Genomic DNA, 23,574 nt, shown 5'->3' on the forward strand with positions numbered 1-23,574 from the left:
AGAATATTTGTAAGTGTGCAAAATAATATTTACTGACTAAACGAATGAGAACAACCTGGACTTTGTATGTTTGCAGAGGAGAATGAAGAAAAACAGCCTTTAACAAACAAAGAAGAAGAAGAGCGTCGCATCGCTGAAATGGGAAGGCCTGTGCTAGGAGAACATACAAGGCTTGAGATCATTATTGAGGAATCCTATGAATTCAAGGTACTAAACCTTAACATTTATCATTTCAGTTATGGCTCTTGATAGTTTTGCAGTTATTTGCACTTTTTTAGGTTTCCTTCTTCCTCCACCTAATGAAAGAACATGGGATTCTAAGAAACTTTCCAATAAACAGCAGTTAAACATTTGCATAGTTGTCAACTCTACTGGTTTTCCCAAGAGTTACCCAATTCAGAGACTTTTCCCCTGGCCTCCTGTGTACCTGCGGCAATCCCCATTTATAAAAAACATGCGGCTTATGCTCAATAGGTTGTCGCTTACTAGTCCCCACATTTGGCCACACCCACAAATTTTGGCACTTCCCCAAAATCCCCTCCCTGTGAGTTGACAGCTTTGCATTTTGCAACTATTATGAATTGGAATTTAGCTTAGATGTGTATTTACTATACAAAAAATAGTTTTTTTGAGGTGAATCAATTTTTTAAACCATGAACTAAAAATATGTACATATATAAAAAAACCATTTTATTCTAATAAAAATACAGTGCTTTTCTTTCTGAAGGGCTGTATGGGTGTGTTAAGCAAGCAGCCTAATTCAATTCTCTGCAGTCACTTACCATATACTCAGAAGTCAGATTCAGACTGGCCATACACAGGTCAACAAGAGCTACAGTTGGTACAGAATCCAACTCAAATGATGTGTTAATACGTCCATGCTGTTGTATTTGAAAATAAAAATCTTATATTTTAAGCGAGAGGTTATAAAAAAGCAATTAGATGTCAATGTTACTGTGTGATGCGCTCCATAATCTGTAAACACAGCAGGGAAGTGCAGAGGGCATACTTGCTTGATTATTACCATGCTGACTGTCTGTACACTAACTGTCACGCAGAGAACTGCAGAGCATTAATTGAGCAGAGTCAAGCTACTGTTGCACTTGACAAGGATCTTCTGACTGAAGAAAGCAACACATTATCTGTGAGAAACGCAGGCAGCTGCTGTGAAAATACCTATAAAAACAGGCTCAGAATATTATTGGAAAGATAATTGCATTTTGGTAATTCTGTTTACCTTTAAACAAAGAACAATTAATAACAAACCATCCTGAGCTACGTATTCAGCATTTACAGATTTTTTTTTTTTTTAAATCGCTTGGTGAATTCCAGTGCAAGCTGTAATACAATCTTAACCAAGTTACTCAAACTGCCAATTTTGTTGGACTGGCTAATTTGATGAAAATCTCAGCAAAGACTGAAGCTATAGGAATCCTGAAGTAAAACCTACAGGTTATGGGGCAGGTTTATTATATATAGTATATAACTATATATAATATAAGTGTTGTTGAGTTTCACTTTATTCATTCAGCAGCCAAACTCATTTATAATCAATATATATTAAAATCAATTTTTTTTGGCAGGTTAGCCCAGGTTAGTTTACTGCAGGGCAGTAAAATACATTGGTAAACCTGACATTTAATTAGGAATAGAAAACTGACAGTGCTTTTAGAGGGAATGCTATAAAAGTCAGTAATGGAAAACTATTCGCATTATGAAAATTTAAAGGTGAACTAAAGCTTAACTAAAGAAGTAGGGCAGAAATGTTGTATTAGGGTTTGGTCTTCTATATCGCCAAAAGCAACCACAGTCCTTTAGCTGCAGAGATCTTTTCCTGCAAAGATGCTCCAGTAGCTCTACGTCTTCTTTTCTGCTGATTTACTGCACATGCTCTGCTGCTGTTACTTACTGAGTTTAGGGACCGAAACACAATATACTGAGTATATATAATAATATAGGGATGCACCGAATCCAGGATGCGGTTCGGCCAAGATTTGGCCTTTTTAGCAGGATCTGAATCCTAATTTGGGGCGGGGAGGTAAATTGTGTGACTTTTTGTCACAAAACATGGAAGCAAAAAAAGTTTCCCCCTTCCCAGCCCTAATTTGCATATGCAAATTAATATCACAATTAATAATCAGCCCTGTAGCATCACCTTTTATGACAGACAAACCTCATTTTCTGGATGATGATTTGTGACAACAACTGCTTAACATATACTGAGAATTGGAGTGTAGCAGACATTCCTAAAAAAATCCAAAATGGGAAAATACTGTGATTTTAAATGCCTTGATTATTCAAGTTCAAGTCGAATAAATAAATTGCGGCATTTCTAGCCATATTCATTTTTTTAGGGTTTGGCTATTGCAACCCCAGAAAACAGTTTAGCAGCCACTTCAGACAGTGAAAGTTAATTTTATAGTTTGTGCCAGTGATCAGTGTATGTAATGAAACTTAAAACCTACTGAAAACTTATGCTTGCTCCAAAAGATTACCACCTTCTATCCTTAGAAGTGCGCAAAGCACAATTACAATCTGCTATACAATAACAGTTTAATGAAGAATATTACATTTTTCTCTTTTATTACATTTCCCTCTTAGTTTTAGTTTAGCTGCAACCTTTTTTGTGCCCTTGCCAGTGCCTCCCCCCAGGAATAATAACATTGTATCAGAGACCATAGGCTGGTGCTTCTGTTTGCTGAAAACTGCACCAGCCCAGGTACTTATGCAGTAGCACCATGCCACCATCATCTTCTTCCACGATTATCTATACGTTCCATTGTGGTTCCACATTCACTGTAGAATAAATGCTAAACCTGGAAGCAAAAAAGCCGGCTCTTCACTGTACTGCACATGCACACCCTGCCCAGGGCCACAGAGAGGATCCAAGAAGTGGAAGAAGACTGGGGTGCTTAACGTTTTGTCACCCCCAGTGATTTTCTTTCATCTGAAGAGATGTCTAAAAGTGTTCCAAAATGAAAGCTGGATCACATTCTGTTGAATTGATTTTCTCCACTATACAGATTGTATCTTGTAAACCGACAATGTTATGTTGCAGTTAGGATGGCCTTTCAGGATATTGCAGCAAAGCCAAGCATCAATTCACTACTAAACATGAAATCTATAGAGTTCCACGAACCTTTAGCTGTCTTTTTTTTTATTCTTACTGCCATGATTCTGATCCTTTGTCAGTCGAGTGCACTTTATTACTTTGTGGTGCGGGGGACAAACCTAAGACTGGTAATCCTTAACCTTTGTTAAAGTCACTGAAGAGAAGAAAAATCAATTGGACAGTAATTGCCTGGTAACCTTGATATTTCGATATTGTACTATTTCTGCTAACAAAGGCAGAGAAGTCATGTTCTGCTATGTATTCTTGTATGAAGGTTTTCTGCAAGTAAAGCAATGGAAGTGATTTTATTTAGACAGATCTTTTATGAGCTAAATAGCTTGTAGCCTAGGTAGCAGACCTAACCACCTACCGTAGGGCATGAGATGGAACTTGCACCTCTAAAATATTAGTGCTGCTAAATGCAGCCAGCTCTGTATTAATGGGGTGGATGCAAGTCCCTGGGTTCCATTCTGGAGAGCAGAGATCCAGAGCAATTCTTCTACCTGTAGGGCTGGAACAAAGTGCAAAAAACCTGGTGGATTGCATCAGTGTTTTGCACTTCGCACTGTACCCTGCATGTTGCAAATTACCCCTTATATATGTATGCTCATTAAAGAGAACAAAGTAGGTGAAATATAACACTACGACCATATAGCTACATTGCAATAGAAAGTGAAGACCCAACTAAAGAACTCACCTAACTGGCTAATTCTACGGAAATCACTAATATGACAGCACTGAAGGGGTTGCTCATAATTTAACCTAAATTAGTACCTCAATTCATGCCTGGTGGACACAGAAATGGAAAAAGTCAATGAATTTTAGCTAAAATTCAATTTTATTTTAACATGTAAGGATAAGTGATAAGAGATAGTCCTTAGTCTCTTGGCATCATGTTTTTTACCTGCTTTGCTTTCGCTCAAACTACCATTTTTTTATTGCCAATTACAATTTATGGCCAGCGCTGCTAAACTTATTATATTATATGTGTGTTGATTTTGGCAAACCCAATTCACATATTCAAATTCTGTGCAAGCCCTCAATGCACATCAGGGAATATAATGTGATTCAGATCAATCAGTCAAGTCAAGCAATTACACTGCAATGCATTTCCAAAGGGCCATTATAAAACCCTGCTCCTGAATGACAACTGAGTTTTACATGGAGTTGTAGTATATCTAAATTCCTATCCTAGCTCAGACTAAGAATCCCATAACTATGTGTCCCAAATTAGCCTCATGGAAATTGGTTTTATTTCTGTTTTTCCAAGTTGGGTTTGTATTTTACAAAGTCAAATCTCATTGCATAGCACAAAATTAAACAAATTCAGTAGGGGTTCATAACATAAACCCCACACAGCTGCAGCCGCAGTTGCAGAACTGACTCATGCTACCGCATAGCTTAATGCAGTCCACAAATGTGAGTGTGTCAGTCAGCAAGAGCCGCCATCAATCACTGCTGAGGTGCATGGTCCATTATTCACGAAGAAAATGAATTCATGCACAAAACACATACATAGGGACAGATTTATCAAGGGTCGAATTGAAAATTCTAATTTTTAAATTCGAATTTCAAGTTTATTTTAGGGGCAGATTTAGCAAAGGTCGAAGTGAAAATTCGAATTAAAAAAATTTCTAGCTAATTTTAGTGTACCGTAATTCGACTAGGGAATAGTCCAAATTCGATTCGAATTAAAAAAAGCAAAATTTATCATGTACTGTCCCTTTAAGAATTCAAATTCGACTATTCGACATCTAAAACCTGCCGAATTGGTGTTTTAGCCTATGGGGGACCTCCTGCAATCAATTTGGAGTCATTTGGTGGACTGGTGAAAAAACTCGAATCTAATTCGATTCGAGTTTGCAGGTCAATCTTATTCACACAAATTTAAAGAAATTCAAATTTTTTAATAAATTTTGATCATTTTTTTTTTAGAATTTCGAGTTTATGGGAGTTTTTATATACTCCTAGAAACTCGAAATTCAACTCTTGATAAATCTGCCCCTTAATGTACTCATTTACTCAAAGCAAATTATGCCTAACAAATTATACATAATATTTAGGGCCTTATTTATCAAAATCTGACTTTTTCTGAGTATTTAAATTAAAAAAGTTTGACCAAACTAGAATCCATGATGTGACCTTATTAATGCAAAAATGATTTTTTAAATCGAATCGGGGACAAACGCGATAAAATCGTGCAAAAATCTGAATCGTGCCATTTTTCTGAATTTTTTTTCTCTGAATGAATTGATTTTTTCGGGCTTTTACACGAAAACTCTGAATTTTTTGGATTTTTGTCCGAAAAGTCTGAAATCAGCAACTTTTTTGGGGTGCTTCATAGTTTAGCCGGGATTTTGTGGGGGGGGGGGGCGTAATTAAAAAAATTTGCTGCAAAGGCATCGATGCTACACCCCTGACTGAGCCTTTAGGTGTTAACTGTTATTATTTGCAAATGTTGCTAACATATTTACAGTTCATTTGATTTACTTTAAAAGTTTTTTTCTGCAAGACCAATCTTTTAGTGCAGAATTTGAGTCTGCATTTTATTTAATATCCAGTTGCATTTGGCATTTCTCTCAGTCATTTTTCTAATGAGGAGCAAATCTATAACTGCTGAGTATTAGCCTCGGCGGCTTATTGATGCCAGCTTCATTACATTTTTACTTGATGACAGATCTACTGATCCAGCAGAATAACATGATAAAAATGCTACAGCTTTTATTCATAGTACCACAACTGCCAACTGGCCAACCCTTGTCTTGATTGAGAGGTTGAAGAAAGGATAACCACTTACCCCCCTTCCTTTTTTGTCTCTGCAGAGCACAGTGGACAAGCTGATTAAAAAGACCAACCTTGCTCTTGTGGTTGGAACAAACAGCTGGAGAGAACAATTCATAGAAGCCATCACTGTCAGTGCCGGTAAGTTTCCATTGTAAATCCATATTACATGTGTGCATATCTAAAGGTAGCGGGTGTGCAATCAGGTGAAGTTTTTACTGTACAAGGATACATCTGTTGTTAGTTATAATATACTGTTATTGGCTTACTCCCTAGACATCTATTGTTAGTTATAATATAGTGAATAAAGTACCCCCTCTTGTAAAATATAAGGATATTATAAGTTACCGAGGAGTTTCATGACCATATAAAAACACGAGGCCGAAGGCCGAGTGTTTTTATACAGGTCAGGAAACTCCGAGGTAACTTCTAATATCCTCATATTTTGCAACTGGGGGTACTTTATTTATTATAATACACAGGTTTCGGTGAGTCATGTGACAGAAATGACATCAGAACTCACCGTTTATAACTGATGACATCAGAACTCACCGTTTATAAGGATATAATTTACAGGATATTCATGGCTTTTGTGTATTATATACTGTTATTGGCTTACTCCCTACACACTCTAAATGTACTTTGGTTTTACATTTCCTTACTAATTCATGCATTGATCCACACATTTACCCGATAGCATGGTGCCGATATCAGTTATATTGCATATCATATCTTCTTTGCTTTACATTATACTTAACTTATCAGTTAATGGGCTACAACCCTACATATTAGCTCATGGTTTACTAAACGTTGTTAGTTAACTTAAAGACTGTGGGGTATATTTATCAAAGAGGGAAGTTAGAGATCACCACAGTCCACTAGCGTGAAATAGCACCTCTCTCCATTCATTTCTATGGGATTTTTAAGGGCGTATTTATCAAATGGTGAAAGTTCACCATTTGATAAATACACCTTTAAAAATCCCATAGAAATGAATGGAGAGAGGTGGTATTTCACGCTAGCGGACTGTGTGATCTCTTACTTCACTCTTTGAGAAATATACCTCTGGGTGTTCGGGGGTGAGGAGGTGGATGCCAAAGTTATGCACTACCCAGCATGTAGCAATGGAGAAATGACAGTTCTAATACAGGCCCAGAAGCTGGTCCAACAGGTTGTATGGGCAATTGCAGCCTAAAACCTGAGAGTATTTATTGACTCTTAAAGCAATCACATACATATTCATGAAGACTTGACAACGTTAAGGAGAGTTAGTTATTAAATTCTTGGGAAATCTATATAAGAAGGGTGGCATATTAAGTATGGAAATATGTTTAGAACAAGTGGACAGCAGAACTTTAATTTTTCACATAAAGAACTGTAAATTTATACAGGTAATAAGACAATGGGGCAAATTCCCTACCAGCGCGACGGCTTTGCAGCTTTAGCAACACTTGTCAGGCGTAAATTCGCTAGGACAATGCTAATTCACTAAGATGCAAAGTTGCGTCCAGGACACCGAACGCTGGCGAATTTTCGCTAGTGTTACTTTGGCAATCAAAGCGGAGATGCACTAGCGATGCCTAATTTGCATATGGCGGGAAATGATAACGTTACATGAACATATATTTTGCAGCAAATACATTACATTACACAAGTCCAGGGAACCTTAACAAATAAAATAGAGTTGTTATAATGCCCTACACATGAGCCCAGTGAATAGTTTATGTTCCATATGTTAGAAAATGTAGGGGGGAACCCGGTTACCCAAAAAATATTTATGGACCTTTTTTCACTCTGAAAAAAGGAAAAGACGCCTAAGTTTTTTGGGAATTAGAAAATCTTTCCACTAAAAATTGAGGAAGTCCTATGCACTCCATTGCACTTTGCCTGGTCTGAGCTAGCAAAGGCAAGTCTAGCGAAAGAGGTAACGTTCAGTAAAATCCGCATCTTAGTGAATTTTCGGAGTTACGTCCATTCGCCAGAGCGAAAATTCGCCTGGCGATAGAGTGCAAATGATCGCTAGCGTATGTCTCTTTCGCTAGCAAAGTTACGCCTGCGCCCATTAGTAAATTGGCGAAGTGCCTGAATGACTTAACGTTAGTCACTTTGCCCTTTAGCAAATCTGCCTCAATGTGTAAGAGTTTAGATACACAACTTGTAAGGAGATACCTATAAGAAGAGTAGTTATCTAAAAGTTAGAGAAGTCTTTAGTGGTAGAGCTGTTGGGGACAGGGTTTGTGACTGAACCAGGGCCCACCATCCTGGGCCCAACCAAAAGGACAACTGGTGATGGGATGCCACTGTTTTCCCAGTAAGAGAGCTGGGCTGTAAGGCGGATAGGAGATAGTGCAAGGGCAGCCCAAATACTTGTAAGGCGTTAGTTACAGTATTAAAACCGTGACAAGGCATTACTATTATAAAGTGCTGATTTTGGCTAATAGTGGAAAATATTAGGAACCTATGTCACTGACTACAACTGGATCATAGGAGCATACACAAACTCATTAATAGTGGACAGTCCGAAATTCTCCTTTATTATTTGTATCTATAGAAAGTGTAAAAATAATCCACAAACTCACTAGTATCATTCCTGCACATTGTTACCCAAATACACAATTACAACAAACACAAGCATCTCCTGAGATGAGGTGCATGGAACATTACTGAACACTAGGCTTGCCACCCGGCCGGTATTTTATCAGCCTAGCCGGTAAAATACCTGCTAAGGCCGGGGCCGGTATTACAAATTTACCGGCAATGTAGCTGCCGGTAAATTTGTAATACAATCAAAAGGAGCCCTCGGCCTGCCCCCAATCCCCTGCAACTTACCTTTTTTTTGCCTCTTCTAGTGTCCGCGGGTCTCAGTCGCGTGACCCCGCCCCTTTTGACGTCACACCCCACCCATTTGTGGCCCGCCCACAGCAGCCGGTAAAATTTTTTAATAAAAGGTGGCAACCCTACTGAACACTCAAGAGGCTGAAATCTTGCAAACCTACCGTAGTTTGATAAAAAAAAATGATCATACAGATTACAGCCTTATTTATTCTATAATTTACCATTTTGTTTTCATCTACACTCTAAAGACGGTGATTGCGCTAGAGACCATTTACCATAACAAATGGATTTAATTTGCATCTGTAGCCCACTTGTTATTGCTAATAAGCAACTCTATAAATCAGAGACGTTATTACCAAATCATCAGATAAACTATCACCAAAGACTTGTTTCCCAGTGACTAAGGATGCCGGCACCAATGAAGAGGCAGTGTTACCCATATTCCTGTAATTTTCACATGTAAACTAGGCATAATGTCTGCTTATTTTAATATATAAACAGGGCCGGAACTAGGGGTAGGCAGAAAAGGCAGCTGCCTAGGGCGCAACACTTGAGGGGTGCTGGGCAGCTACCTCTTCTGCCTACCCCTAGATCAGACTCTACTACTTGCCAGACTTGACTTTCACTTACGTGAGCGTCAGCGGCACGCATCGCATAAGCTTGTGTAGTCTATATCACGGCGCCCAATCAACACACTTGCGTGTAAGCGTGTGATGTCAATGCGCAAGTGACGGGGGAAGTGAGGGAGCGAGCTGGCCGACTGGGTCGCCTACGGCGCACGGCCCGCCTCTGTATATAAATACTGTATACATATTCCCCAACTCACTGACCTAAATACACAGTTTGTAGTTCTGTTTCATCCGTGCTTCACTATCTGTGGTTTTGGGATATCTTCCGTTTCATCCCTTCTGTGAGCACTAGCATTTGATCATTCATTTAGCAAATACATTTTCACATTAAATTGAACCCTAATTAACCTTATAATTAAGGTTGAAGTTGAGCTTGCAAATCTGTTTAGGGCAGCAAGCAGGCATTCTTCCCAAATATTAACTTAATGTAACTGGCCTTAAGGCTGAGCCCCACCAGCCGCTGCTTTAGGCCCTCCTAGAAGCGCTAACCCCACACTTTTGGGATGCTTTCATGTGTAAGATTGCTATGTGTTATTCCTGAAAGATATGAGTGTGCATGAGGAATATTAGGATATAATGAAGGCACCAATGCAAAATAAGATTGAACCTATTTGGCCTGAATAAAAATAGCACATACATTTTAAATAGATTTCTACATAGGCTCTAAACCCTTCACTTTTTGTTTGTATATTTAATTTTGTGAACATATGTATATAAGGGCTTAAATCCAAAAATGGGACATGGTGCAAAGTTCAAGAAATGGTGCAAACAGTACCCATATACATGTTTCTCCATTCTTCAAACAAATATGCATGTTACACTTCTCTGTATCCAGCACCCCTGTGTTCCCCAGCGCTACATACAGAAAGGGGTGGGAATTGGGTCATTCAGCATGCGCACACTGGGGATACTAGGTAGAGGTACGCTAGGCGCCCTCTACATTATGACTGCTTATGGAGGCCATTAAATACAGGGTTCCCTAGGGCCTGACAGTTCTGTGCTCTGTACCTGAAGGTTTTTCCTATTAGCACATGTTATGTTTTGGGTAGCTGAGGTTTAGGAGAGTATAACAGTGATTTATTAGCAGACTCGTGCAGCCATTACACAACAGTAACTTCCAACTCTATCACTCTAAAGCAGTATTGGTAGTACTATGTATACACAGTATAACTCATGTGCACAGTGACATCTACAAGCCATTTGTATAAACACCACAACACATAAGGCTCCAAGGCCCTTGATTTTGCATCCCTTGTGCTAGTCCTTTGCAAATGAGCCTTATAATCTTGTCAAAACATTGTACCCACTTTTCCCATCTTTAGACTACTGAATAGTTCTGCAGATCATACTTTTATGTTTTTTGTTATTTCTTGCGCTAAACATGGCAAAATCTGAAATTTCAAACAAAGTCACATTTTATTTCTTATGAGCACAGTCAAAACAAATCAGCAGCCCATAGAGAAGCCCACTGTATAAACAAACCCCCACCTTATCCACCCCAGCTGAAGATATTGTTAGACTATGAGATAAGGAGCAGCTCACTATACACAGGTTTCTCAGACGACTGCTAATTTCTTATGATTGTGCTCAGAACTGGAAGTAGAATGTGACTTTTGCCCTGTTTAGGGCAAAGCATAAAAGAAACTATAATTATTTCCAAACTAAAACTAGTACCGTGTGTTATGTGCAGAACAAGGCCTTTAACTCCTGAAGTCTTTGCTACAGCTGAGATCAAATTGCATTCGTTAATAAAGGGTGATGCACTAAAGAGCGACTAAAGGCTGCATTTCCGCTGCACTCAATATGTTCCTTATAGAACTTTGACTTAAGTAAGACTCCAAACTTGAGCCAAATCTGCTGAAGGGCAGCTCCCGATGCTGAGGGAAATGTCAGATGTTCCATTTTCTCTCCTGTGGATTCTTTCAATAACAGATTTAAATGGAATTATAGTTATCAAAAGCAAATGTCAGTATGAGTTTGTGACGTGGCCCTGCATCCTGTGTCACCCAGTCCGCTGAGACCTATTTTGAGGTCACCCAGTCCAAGCTCATTTTATAATACTCTTTTTATGTTTCTCTTTGTGATTAACTTCATTGTGGCTCTCTGTGCAGATGTTACCAGCTGCCTCTCTGTCCTGATTATGACAGCTTATCCCCCAAAGCCCTTACACAGCCTCCCACTCAATTCAACTCAAGCCAAATTAATCATTCCTTAAAGGAATTGCTTCTGAGAGGTTTATTTGTCAATGTGATAGTTTATGGTTTGGCAGTGAAAATGTCGTTTCAACATTAATAGTAAGTGGAAAGTTTTATACTGGTTCAAGAAGAAGGATTTTCTGCCAGGTCCCTTACTGCAAAACCTCTTTACCATCCACCCAATGTACATACACATTGTACATTAATAGATTTTGGACTTGTACTAATTAATATATTACCTTTATCAAAAAACATTAGTTTCTATTTGTTATGCTCTTGGTGACCTACCCAACTCATGAAATGCCATTCTGGGGAATTCATTAGTCAGGGGGTCATCAGAATCTTACTTAAAGTGATACTAAGGGTTGTGAACAATTAGGAAAGCAGGGTGGGGTGAATAGTCCCATTTTTCAGTTTGCACACTGCCACCCTCTCGCTGCATGCCTCTACACTGTTTCTGACCACTGAGACCTGCAGCTGCCTTCATGAATACAGTGCTGCCAGTGATAGTCAGCACATTATTCATGAGGGGTGGGAATATAGACCCAGCCCCTCACAGAGCACCATGGGAGAAATGGGAACAACTCGCCTTCCACAATGGGTGGGATCTGTTTGAAGTTCACTAAGGCAGTGTCACTAAAGCTGGCCATAGATGCACAGATCCCGTACGATTTTCGGATCGTGTGTGGAGAGTGCCGACATCTTTGTCTGGCGGAGATCGGTCGTTTGGTCGATCGGACAGGTTTGATTTTAACCTGACCCATCCCGCCGGAGCCCATCGTAATCGGATCGTTCGGCCATACGGCCGAACGTTCAGATTGCCCCCAATGTAGCCATGCTCGTTAATGGCATATCGGGGAAAGTCCGCTCATTTGGCGATGTCTTTGCGTCTATGGCCACCTTAAGTAATATTTTTGCTGTTGTGTTTTATAAAAAAGAAAAGTCATTAGTTATATTCATTTCCAGCTTAGTGAGTACAGTGCAAAAATATAGTATCTGTACTCCATATTGACTTGCGTGTATATCTTTTGTGTCATAGGTGAAGATGATGACGATGATGAGTGTGGGGAAGAGAAACTGCCATCCTGCTTTGACTATGTCATGCACTTCCTGACTGTTTTCTGGAAGGTTTTTTTCGCCTTTGTACCTCCAACTGAATACTGGAATGGCTGGGCCTGCTTTATTGTGTCCATTTCAATGATCGGTCTCCTGACAGCCTTTATTGGGGATTTAGCTTCTCACTTTGGCTGTACCATTGGGCTGAAGGATTCAGTTACTGCAGTTGTGTTTGTGGCTCTAGGAACCTCAGTACCAGGTAAGTACCTATGATTCTGAGATATGATACAGCCAGCCCTTACTCCACACACTGGCAGATTAATTTCCAATCCAAAGTGACACCCACAGATGGTCCAGTTCCACCAATAAGTCATTCAGTTTTGGGGCGAAAAAAGTCCCTTGCTTGATCCTTATTAAAATAGTTTTTTTTACGCAGCAGTAGATATCCAGGTTCCTAGTTATATTTCTTTTTTTAGTGTTGTTGAATTTCTGAAGCATCACTGGGATAATAATTAGCTATATTTATATGTATGAATGGCCATTTCACTGGATCTCTGCCAATGAAACCTCATATAATACATGGACAACGCTGCTAATTGCATTGCTAATGTCTGTTATGTGTTTGTGCTGTTTTGTCTCCTGCATCAGCTACTTATTTATTAATGAAGCAGAAAGCATCAGTTTAAAAAGTAAAAAACTCCCAACCACGATTTGGCTTAATTTACTTCGAACGTAAACAATATGTGCTGGAAAAGTCTTGACAAACCCAAACCCAAACCCCTCAAACATCATGAAGGAAAAAAACATCTTCCAATTATAAAAGGGACATCTGCCATTGACTTTTACATGACATTGGAGTCTTTTAGAATTCAGATTTTTAGCAGCTTTATTCTTCAATTAAGTCAGTGGTTTGGTGCCTCAGTTAAACTCTCCTGAGGACATGCTTGAAGAAAATGGGGGATGGGTCATGGCATTTGAGGGTGTGTTCATACAGTGTGGGGGTGGGCTGTGACATCAAAGGCGGTATTTTTTTTATCTGTGCAAAACATTTGGCTGAATACCATATACAAACCCTAGTTTGCATGTGCAAATCTGCGTATGGATGATAAAACTGTATCAACTGGTAACAAACATTTGATGCCAGTCCTGTATTTAATGTTGCCATTAAAAAGTACTAATTTAAAAGTTGAGCTATTTTTACTGAACTTACCCCCCCCTTCTTTAAAGGGCATGTAAAGGCAAAAAAATAAAATCCCATTTTTACTTTCTTTAATGAAAAAGAAACCTATCTCCAATATAATTTAATTAAAAAATGTTTACAGTTTTTATAAGAAACCTGACTGTATGCAGTGAAATTCTCCCTTCATTTACTGCTGTGGATAGGAATTGTCAGCTGAGCAGGGAAACAATCATACTTATGAACAGCAGGGGGAGCCCCCGCCTTACTTCCCAGCCATGCAGAACTCAAGCAGCTTTGTTTATAAAAATCCCTAAGCAGCCCAGACCACACTGAGCATGTGCACAGTCTTAGTCTTGCAAAGATGTTGAACAAAGTTACAAGATGGTGACCCCCTGTAGCCAACTTTGAAAGCATAAATTATTTGTTTAATTAGGCTTGTGGTGCAGTAAGTTCATGTTTATATTTAGTATACAAAATACAGCATTTCTAGCCTTATTCTATTTTAGACTTTACATGCCCTTTAAAACAGGGCAAATTGTTCAGAGCTCCCTATATACTTTTAAGCAAACCCTTCTTTGAATAGCAGCCTTTGTACAGCTCATTATTAGGGACCTCTCAGTGGACTGGTAATCAGCTTTATCAACTCCCATCATGTTCTGATGGATCAGGAAGTGCTAAAGTGAAACTGGCTTCATATTCTAGTTTAGTGTCTGAAATAAATGAAACCATAGATATTTCTTAGTTAAAACAATAGGCAAAATATATGTTCAGCACAAGCCCTTTTCATATAACTCATGTTGGAAAGGGGTGTACACTGTCTCTTTAAGGTAAAAAAAAGACCTCAGGGCACTTTTCAGTCTGGACTTCTGCAACTCTCTTTTAGTTGGATGGGAAATGTTGGCAGCAACGGTGTCAGGGCTTTTCATTGGACTTTAGCCTAAGGAACAGAATGTTACAGCATGGGACAATAATCCCCAACCAGTAGCTCATGAGCAACATGTTACTCACCAACCCCTTGGATGTTGCTCCCAGTGGCCTCAAAGCAGGTGCTTATTTTTTAATTCCAGGCTTGGAGGCAAGTTTTGGCTGCATGGAAACCAGATGTACTGCCAAGCAGAGTCTCCTGTAGACTGCCAGTCCACATAGGCGCTACCAAATAGCCAATCACTGCCATTTTTTGGTACCCTTGAAACATTTTTCATGTTTGTGTTGCTCCCCGAATATTCAGAATGTTGCTCACAGTTGAAAAATATTGGGGACCCCTGGCATAGGGCTAAGGGTAATTTTTGGCCATGCCTTTTTGTCTTCTGCTCAGCAAGGCATTTATTGTTCAATATTCATGCTTAAATAAAGTATATACTACCAGATGAAAACATTTTGCAGATATTACTGTTCCGATCATAATCTCTTATCGTGCCCTGCTCCCTATTAGAGACTCTGATATGTGCAGTAATTAAATCGTCCAAACTCGAGCTTTTCACTTAAACCGCTGTTTCTAGTGCTGCACATTTCCACCACTTTAATCTAAATACTAAATGATGTGAGGCTATAAAAAGTCATCAGAAATATGAACAGGCCGTGGACTCGCTCAGGAGAAGTATTATGTAGTATGCAATAAAGTCATTTGTGCTTCCCTGTGCCAAGGAGAACGGCATCATTCTTTCCAGGGCTTCTGCAAATTATAATTACAGCAGGTAGAAAAGTCACATTAGCAAAGTTGTTTTATGTGAAAATGCTCACAAATGAACATTCACAGGAATGTATTCGCCCTGTGTGGTATAGTTGTACTGAGTGCAGAATACACTCTTATTTATTTGGTAAAACCATGCACATGAATCATATGGGACAGCAGAAAAGTTGGAATATATATGCACTGTACATATAATATATACAGTACATATAATGTACTGTACAGGGAATACAGTTAATTATAAGCCAGTGATGTTCTCCTGAACTATAAAATCCTGCACAATGTTCTGGCTTCTTACAACCATTTATTCATTTTATACCAACAATAGCAATAATGGTTACCTTTGGGGGTGATTAGAAAGATGGGGCTGCTAGAGGTGGGATGCACTGTATAAACAAGTGAGTTTTCATTTGACTTTTGGCAGTTCTACTTAAAAAGCAAGTCACAGTAGGGGAAACTCGAAATATCAAGATATGAGAAGTTACTTATGAATAAAAATATTATTTCTAGGGTTTGAATGTGGGTTTTGAGAGGTTTACAAAGCATTCAATTATTTTAAAGTGCAGTTAAATGTACAATTAAGGAATAGTATTGGTATTTAGATATTCTGTAAAGGTTACAGTCAAGAGAAATAATACATGGGTTGTGTTAAACATTGAAAGCTGGTGGCTCAGAGCATGTCTTTTTTAAAAAGGTTAAGAAGGCCCAGTATCTCAAATAGGCTGCCTTAGTAAGAAGGAGAGGTAGAGGGTGGGTTGGAGTTTTGGGAACATGTAGAAACTACAGAGTCAATAAAGTCCCATTGTTTTATAGGGAAATGTATTATGATGCCTCCATCAGCAAGGGTCTATGTAATGAATATTTCACAAATAAGTATTTCAAATTGAAAGTACAGGCATTAATATCTGTAAAGTTGCAGACGGGTATACCCCAGCCTCTAAATCTCCATCCATTTGTTTTTGGTCTTGGGATAGGTTAGGGTTTTGGGATAGGTCTTCTAGCTCTACTTGATGTCCCAGCCCCCAGTGTTTTATATACTGCTGTCCCCACTTTATATTTGAACATTATACAGTCCTTAACTAGCACAATTATTTCATTGGTGAATACCACTCTGTAAATCTTATAGCGAGGCCATGAAAGTGTTCCCACCCTCCATATTTGTAGATTGATGGAGCTGTGGCCAGACAATGTCCATCCAATCCCATGTTTCCTTTATTTTGGCAGTTTGCCGTCATTTATAGTAAAGTGATACTGACACTAAAAATGTTCTTTTCAAAATATGAATCTACATTAAAAGTTCCCTATACATCATGTTGACATGTTCTGTATCTGTAGATTCTGTCTTTAAGTTATTTAGGATCTCAAAGCAAAGGCAAGTGAAGGTTACATGGATGAATGCTGCCATCTCTGTGCCAATTGTGACAGTTTATCATAAAGACAGGTGAAAACATGGCAGCAGGAGTGACATTTTGTTGCATTGCTCCCTAATATTTCCAGGCGCCTTATAATGTAGTTTGTATTTTAACTCTAAAATGACAGCCCTTCTTATTTCCCCAGCTGTATTTGAATTCAAACTGCAGCCCCATTGTCATCCTCGCATTTGTAGCGGTATTTATCAACCGATTTTTAAAATACCCAGGCTTGCAGAGTAATAACATGCTGCCGTGCCCCACATACACTCTTACTCCATGTCATGCCAGCTCTCTATTTGGTGAGCGGCTACAGTGGGGAGCTTTACACTTAACTTAGAGGAAGAAGATCCTGCATCCTGGGTCCCCCTTTTGCTGCCGTGAGGGTCCGTTTCCTTCATATTTTGTGTATACAAACAGAGCAATGGTTAAAGGACATAGATATGACTGATCTATATATATATAGTGCTCAAGGTACCAGTAGATATTTATTTCCTATAATCTATGGAAAAATCCTCATTTAATCCCAAACTTCTTATAGTATAACCCAGATGTCCTTCCTTTTGTTACTCACATCAAAACCCATGTTCCCTAGAAACACTGACGTCCAGGCCATATCCAAGGCTCTTCCCATCTCATTATCTTCTCAACCTTTGAGAACCTTGATTTAAGCATCTAAACATGACTGAATCACTCCTCTGTAGGGTTATTTCTTCCCAAAAGTATCAGTTCAATGAGTAGTTGATTAAAGAATAAAATGTTGTGTGTGTCGGGCAATCCAGCTGTGCCTGCCTAATGCTGCCTGACAAACAAACAATGAGAAAATGATTTTAGCACATTATACAACTCTTTTCATATAAACCACCCAGTCTGTGAGGTCCAGTATACCGACAAGAGTGATCTAATAAGTTGGAAGTATCACTTTATAGCAACCAGGAAATACCAGTGAGTGGGATGTCTGTATTTTTGGCTGTAGGACTGATGGCAGCATGCATACAAGTACAAAGCCATCAGAAACAATGTTATGACACTTTCGAGCCAGAAACAGAGAACATATGCTGCCGTCCCCCCAGGAATCCCCAATGTGTTCATTATTTTAATTATTAGACAGGGTATAATGTGGAAAAAAGCAGCTCAAATACTGTTAGATTAATATTAGAACTATATATATTTCATTCATCAAAAACAGGCATGAATAATGAAAAGCAGAAAGAAGTTGCCAGCCTTTGGTCTAAGCCACATTCTGGAGTTGACCAGCTGCTATAAACATTAAGAAGACAATATCTGTACACAAATAAGAATTAATAATGAAAAAGCTTCATAATTTATAATCAAGGGCCTGGATGATCCCAGTGTGGATAATGGATATCAACTCCTCCAAATGAAAACCCAGCATCCATACACACACCCCTCCATACCTTCACATGAATTCTATATACCCATATTTATACTAACTATAAAGTTTAGTATCACAATAGCCTTTGGTATTATGTCTATCCAAGAAATCATCCAGTTAAATTCCCTTTAAGATAACATTTAGGGGCAGATTTATCAAAGGTCGAGGTGAATTTTCGAAATTCAAGCTATTTTTTGTGTACTTCGACTAGGGAATAGTCCAAATTCAAATTCGATTTGTACTGTCGCTTTAAAAATCCGACTTCGACCATTCGCCATCTAAAACCTGCCGAATTGCTGTTTTAGCCTATGGGGGACCTCCTACAACCTATTTGGAGTCAATTGGTGGACTTCGAAATACTGTGAATCAAATTCAAACTAATGCGCTATTCCTTCAATTCGACTTCGGCCGAATACGGACCTATTCGATCGAAAACTGACCAATTCGGCCAAAAAAAAAACTTTGACTTACTTTCGGTTGGTCCTTTTGAATTTCGAAGTTTTTTCAATTCAAAATTGATAAATATGCCCCCTGGTATCATCTTTCTATTCAGGCCTCTCCTATTCATATTCCAGTCTCTGCATGATTGCTAGGCTAATTTGGACCCTAGAAACCAGAGTGCTGAAATTGCAAACCAGAGAGCTGCTGAATAAAAAGCTAAATAACTAAAAAAAACGCAAAAAATAAAAACCAATAATTAATTGTCCCCAAATATCACTCTCTACATCATACAAAAAGTTAACTCAAAGGTGAACAACCTTTTAAGTCATCTAAGAGAAAACACTACATATCTATACACAAGGCAAAGCTTGCTTTACAGTGATGCCATATAACTTTGGCCATTACAAAGCACTTATAGAAACCAATTGGGTGCTTTCGGCAGGACTCCCCACCTGCCTGAATTAAGTGAAGGGCCAAACAAAGTGACTGACATCTGCTTTGCCCCCACATGACAGAGAGTTGTGGAAGAAGTATTATGGAGGGTAATGGACAAAAATATAAAAAACAGGAAACTTCCAACGAGGAAGTTTAGGAAACTGTTCCAAACCATTAAAAATTATGAAAAGTCTGTATATTTTTTAATTGATATATATTGCAAAGTTGCTTGAAATTGTGTTTACTTTTCAAAAAGCTTAAGTTATGTTTTTGTGGAGTTCCCCTTTAAGCAAATAAAATGCCTCTTTCCTCACTAATAATAAAACAGTACTGTAGATTTGATAGCTTATAATAACTGGTGGCAAAACAATCCTATCGGGTTTAATTCATGTTTTAATTTCTTTTTTTAGTAGACAAGGTCTGGTGATCCAAATTACCGAAAGATTCTTTAACCACAGGTCCCAAACATTTCAGATAACAGGTCCCATACGTGTAATTCTAAATTAACTTTACAAACACCAAAGCCTGTAACAGAGATACATGTTTAAAATTTTCTCTTTCAATAGCATATCAACACAACATAGATTTACTGCAAAATGACCCTTTCTCAATAATATAATAATAGTGCACCAGTTTCGACTCTTTATATATATATATATATATATATATATATATATATATATATATATATATATCTAGAAAGCTCCTGTTCATTAATACTATTTTTTTTAAATATAAAAAAACAAATATCACAATTTTTCCAAGTGATTTCCTTTTTCTCTGTATTAATAAAACAGTACATTGTACTTGATCCAAACTAAGATTTAATCAATCCTTATTGGAAGCAAAACCAGCTTATTTGGTTTATCTAGGGGCTCAGTTTTTTAGGGGAAAACCTTGAATTTTTAAAGGGTGGAAAAAAACACATATTTTTCAAGATTTATTATGTTCCAATGCTGCTAAAAATCCAAATCCGGTTTTCTTTCAATAATCTGAAAGTCAAGCTTTTCGGGTGTCAAATTGAAAATTATGTTATCAAGAATAAATATAGGTAAATTAAGGGCATTTGGCATTTTTTTTTTTTAATAAAGTCAGAAAAAGTCAAGTTTTAGTAAATAACCCCTTTCATGTTTAAATTATTTTCTAGTATACATAAGGTATGAAGATCCAAATTATGGAAAGATTCTTATCTGGAAACCCCTAGGTCCTAAGTATTCTGGATAACAGTGTGTGTGTATATATAGTGAATAAAGTACCCCCTTTTGTAAAATATAAGGATATTATAAGTTACCGAGGAGTTTCATGACCATATAAAAACACGAGGCCGAAGGCCGAGTGTTTTTATACAGGTCATGGAACTCCGAGGTAACTTCTAATATCCTCATATTTTACAACTGGGGGTACTTTATTTATTATAATACACAAATTTCAATGAGTCATGTGACAGAAATGACATCAGAACTCACCGTTTATAACTGATGACATCAGAACTCACCGTTTATAAGGATATAATTTACAGGATATTCATGGCTTTTGTGTATTATATATATATATGAGAATATGCAAATCTGCTTCCTACCACCCAAATGCCAGTTTAAAATGTACATTTTCAGCCAATATGCACCTCAAACCCACAGCTCATTGACATGTGTAATACTAGCCTAAAAAATTATGTTACAAATATTTACAAGACTATTAATAAGAGATAACTGCCTCTGTCATTCCAGACCCACATGGAGCATAAGCAAGAATGAGAAGGCATAGATATCACCTACATTTGTTATTATCCTTTTAAATATCAGTAAAGCTGGTTGTAAAGATTTGCTTTTTTGGTGACTGAACAAGTGAATCATCACCAACTTTGGCCAAACAGGAGGTGGGCCAAATTGAGCTAACATTGTTTGCCCCCCCTGGGCCAAAGATTGATTATAACAGAGGTCCTCGCAGATCAGTTAGGAAAGGACCCCATCAATGACCTGCTGCAGTCTTGCACCAACCAGTAGATAACTTGGCAATATCTAACCAGATAAGGGTCAGGCAGAGTGGAGTTTGGCCTATATTTGTATGGATTGAATGTTCCTGGAGAAAATATGAGGCACAGGAGATTAAAAAATGTCTTATAAACTGCAATATAATAAAGCTATGAATTCTCTTCTTTTTCCCAACAGATACTTTTGCCAGTAAAGTTGCAGCAACCCAAGATCAGTATGCCGATGCCTCCATAGGTAATGTCACTGGTAGCAATGCAGTGAATGTTTTCCTGGGGATTGGTGTTGCTTGGTCCATAGCTGCCATTTACCATGCTGCCAACGGAGATGTGTTCAGAGTCCAACCCGGCAACCTCGCTTTTTCCGTCACCCTTTTCACCATATTTGCATTCATAAGCGTTGGCGTCCTGCTCTACCGACGGCGACCAGAAATCGGCGGGGAACTGGGTGGGCCACGGACTGCCAAGCGTCTAACAACAGCCCTCTTTACACTTCTATGGCTCTTGTACATTTTATTCTCATCTCTGGAAGCCTACTGCCACATAAAGGGCTTCTAAACAAACACTCTAACATAGTGTATATATATATATTATAAATATATGTATAATGAACTGAGGAATTAAAGACTTTGCCATTTTCACTTACCTGCTGATGGGATGCAACTGTAGGAGCATTCCTTTTTAATGGGTAGGAGCAAGAAATTAAGGTTTCTTACCCAAGGGCATCATGTTGAACAAGGCATGGATGCAGGGACATCTTTGCAACTGTACCTAGAGTGTACTATAAATGGTTGACTACTTTTATTTTTGAAATGACTATTCTGAATGCTAAATGGGCCTTTTTTGTTAACATGTAAAGATGCCGGAATTACTAGTAACTATTTTTTTTGGTTGTTGGGGAGAGTGCCTGGAGATAAAACTCTAAATGAGTTTCCTAGATGGTTACAGACCAAGTCCAAATTCTTCTCTAGCCCAAGTTCCAATCATGTGAGAATTAAAGGGGGAATAATCACATTCTGTAACTCTCCTCCTGCTGAACAAAAGGCACGTGCCCACAAACAGATGTGCTTCATTATTCATATGTTATAATACTCCCCAGATTTTATTTTTTGTTAGAGGGGCTTGAAGGGTTATGTTGTTGTCTATAGGGAGATGAGGTCACACATTAAGGACTCCTCCTAGAAAGAGTAGCCCTGACAGTGAAGAATGGACATGTTTGTGATGTTTCAGCCATCTTCTCCAAAAATGCAATAGTACTGCCAGCTTAACGTTCACACATTCAGCTTGGTGTACCAAGGCATATTGTCTATACATGCACGCATAATCTGTATTTATAAGGTAGGCAGCTCTGAAACTTTCAGCCGGATCTCTAATGGTGAACCTTAGCAGAATGCTCTCAGGTGCATATATATATATATATATATATATATATATATATATATATATATATATATATATATATATATATATATGTATATATATATATATATATATATATATATATATATAAAATATGCACCCCTAACTGTATGTTGGGCATTCTACAGCAAGAGAGGGCTCATTTTTGTAAACTTCCTGCATCAAAGTCGCTAGTTTGAATCTTCGTAATGGAGCTTTGGTCTAATTTGTGTTTTTCTTCCTTCTAAAGCAATTCTTTTAGGGTTACTACTTCTTGTAGGTTCCAGTATTTTTCTTCATAGTCGCACTCTATTCTGATCTCATTGGAATAACTGAAGGACAGGTACAATTTTGCTGTAAAAGCAAACAGCCAAAAAAAAAAAAAAAAGTAGCCATCTCCTCTACAACGGGGTTAATTGCATGCGTTTCTCCTTGTCACACAATTCCATTGGGTCTGTTTGTGCTATGCTGACATTACCGACTCATCATAATGTATACGAAATGTCTTGACAATATGTTCTATCTTCCATCAAGCTACATCCAAAAAAAAAGAAAATGTGTGCAAAGTCTTGTCTGGGTGCTTTCCTGCAATGCCATATTCATGTTTTGGAATGTCTTTGTGCTATGTGTAACAATGTGCATGGGTGACAAGTATTTGATATGCCATAGCCTAGTAATAACCCTTTTACTTATGTAGTTTGAAAGTGGAAGACATGAATGTGATTTCCTCACCTGCTTTTTTGGGGGGTGGGTTGGTGGTTTTGAAAAAGTTAAGTAGGTAATGAAGTTGAATAAAACCCATGTAAAATAAAAAATAAAAATGAGTATCTGGCTTATCAGCATTTAAAGAATGAGTTGACACTCTTCTGATGACTTTTAGTGATTTGCAAAAGGTTAAAAGCATTTAAATACTAATAATGGGCTTGGAGTTTTGTATCTTTGTACAGAAAGTATTTCTTTGAAACAATAGGGTCTGTGCGTATTGATACCTGGGGCCTCAGCCTTACAGTTTCCACCTAGAAAAAGCACA

The 23,574-nt window shown here is 38.1% G+C and overlaps 1 protein-coding gene across 10 annotated transcripts in view; it reads left to right on the plus strand.

Moving 5' to 3' along the window:
- The window catches only part of slc8a1.S (solute carrier family 8 (sodium/calcium exchanger), member 1 S homeolog), a 297,009-nt gene extending 274,617 nt beyond the window's left edge, over positions 1-22,392 (plus strand). For all 10 annotated transcript variants that reach the window (XM_041564369.1, XM_041564373.1, XM_041564375.1 and 7 more), the window contains 4 exons: positions 77-207; positions 5,935-6,034; positions 12,592-12,867; positions 21,328-22,392. In XM_041564369.1, the coding sequence (XP_041420303.1) occupies positions 77-207; positions 5,935-6,034; positions 12,592-12,867; positions 21,328-21,704 (884 nt within the window). In that variant the 3' untranslated portion in view covers positions 21,705-22,392. The remainder of the gene's footprint in view (positions 1-76; positions 208-5,934; positions 6,035-12,591; positions 12,868-21,327) is intronic.
- Positions 22,393-23,574: the final 1,182 nt, after the last annotated feature.

This window comes from Xenopus laevis, chromosome 5S (genome assembly GCF_017654675.1).
Source record: "Xenopus laevis strain J_2021 chromosome 5S, Xenopus_laevis_v10.1, whole genome shotgun sequence".
In the NCBI taxonomy this organism is placed as follows: domain Eukaryota; kingdom Metazoa; phylum Chordata; class Amphibia; order Anura; family Pipidae; genus Xenopus; species Xenopus laevis.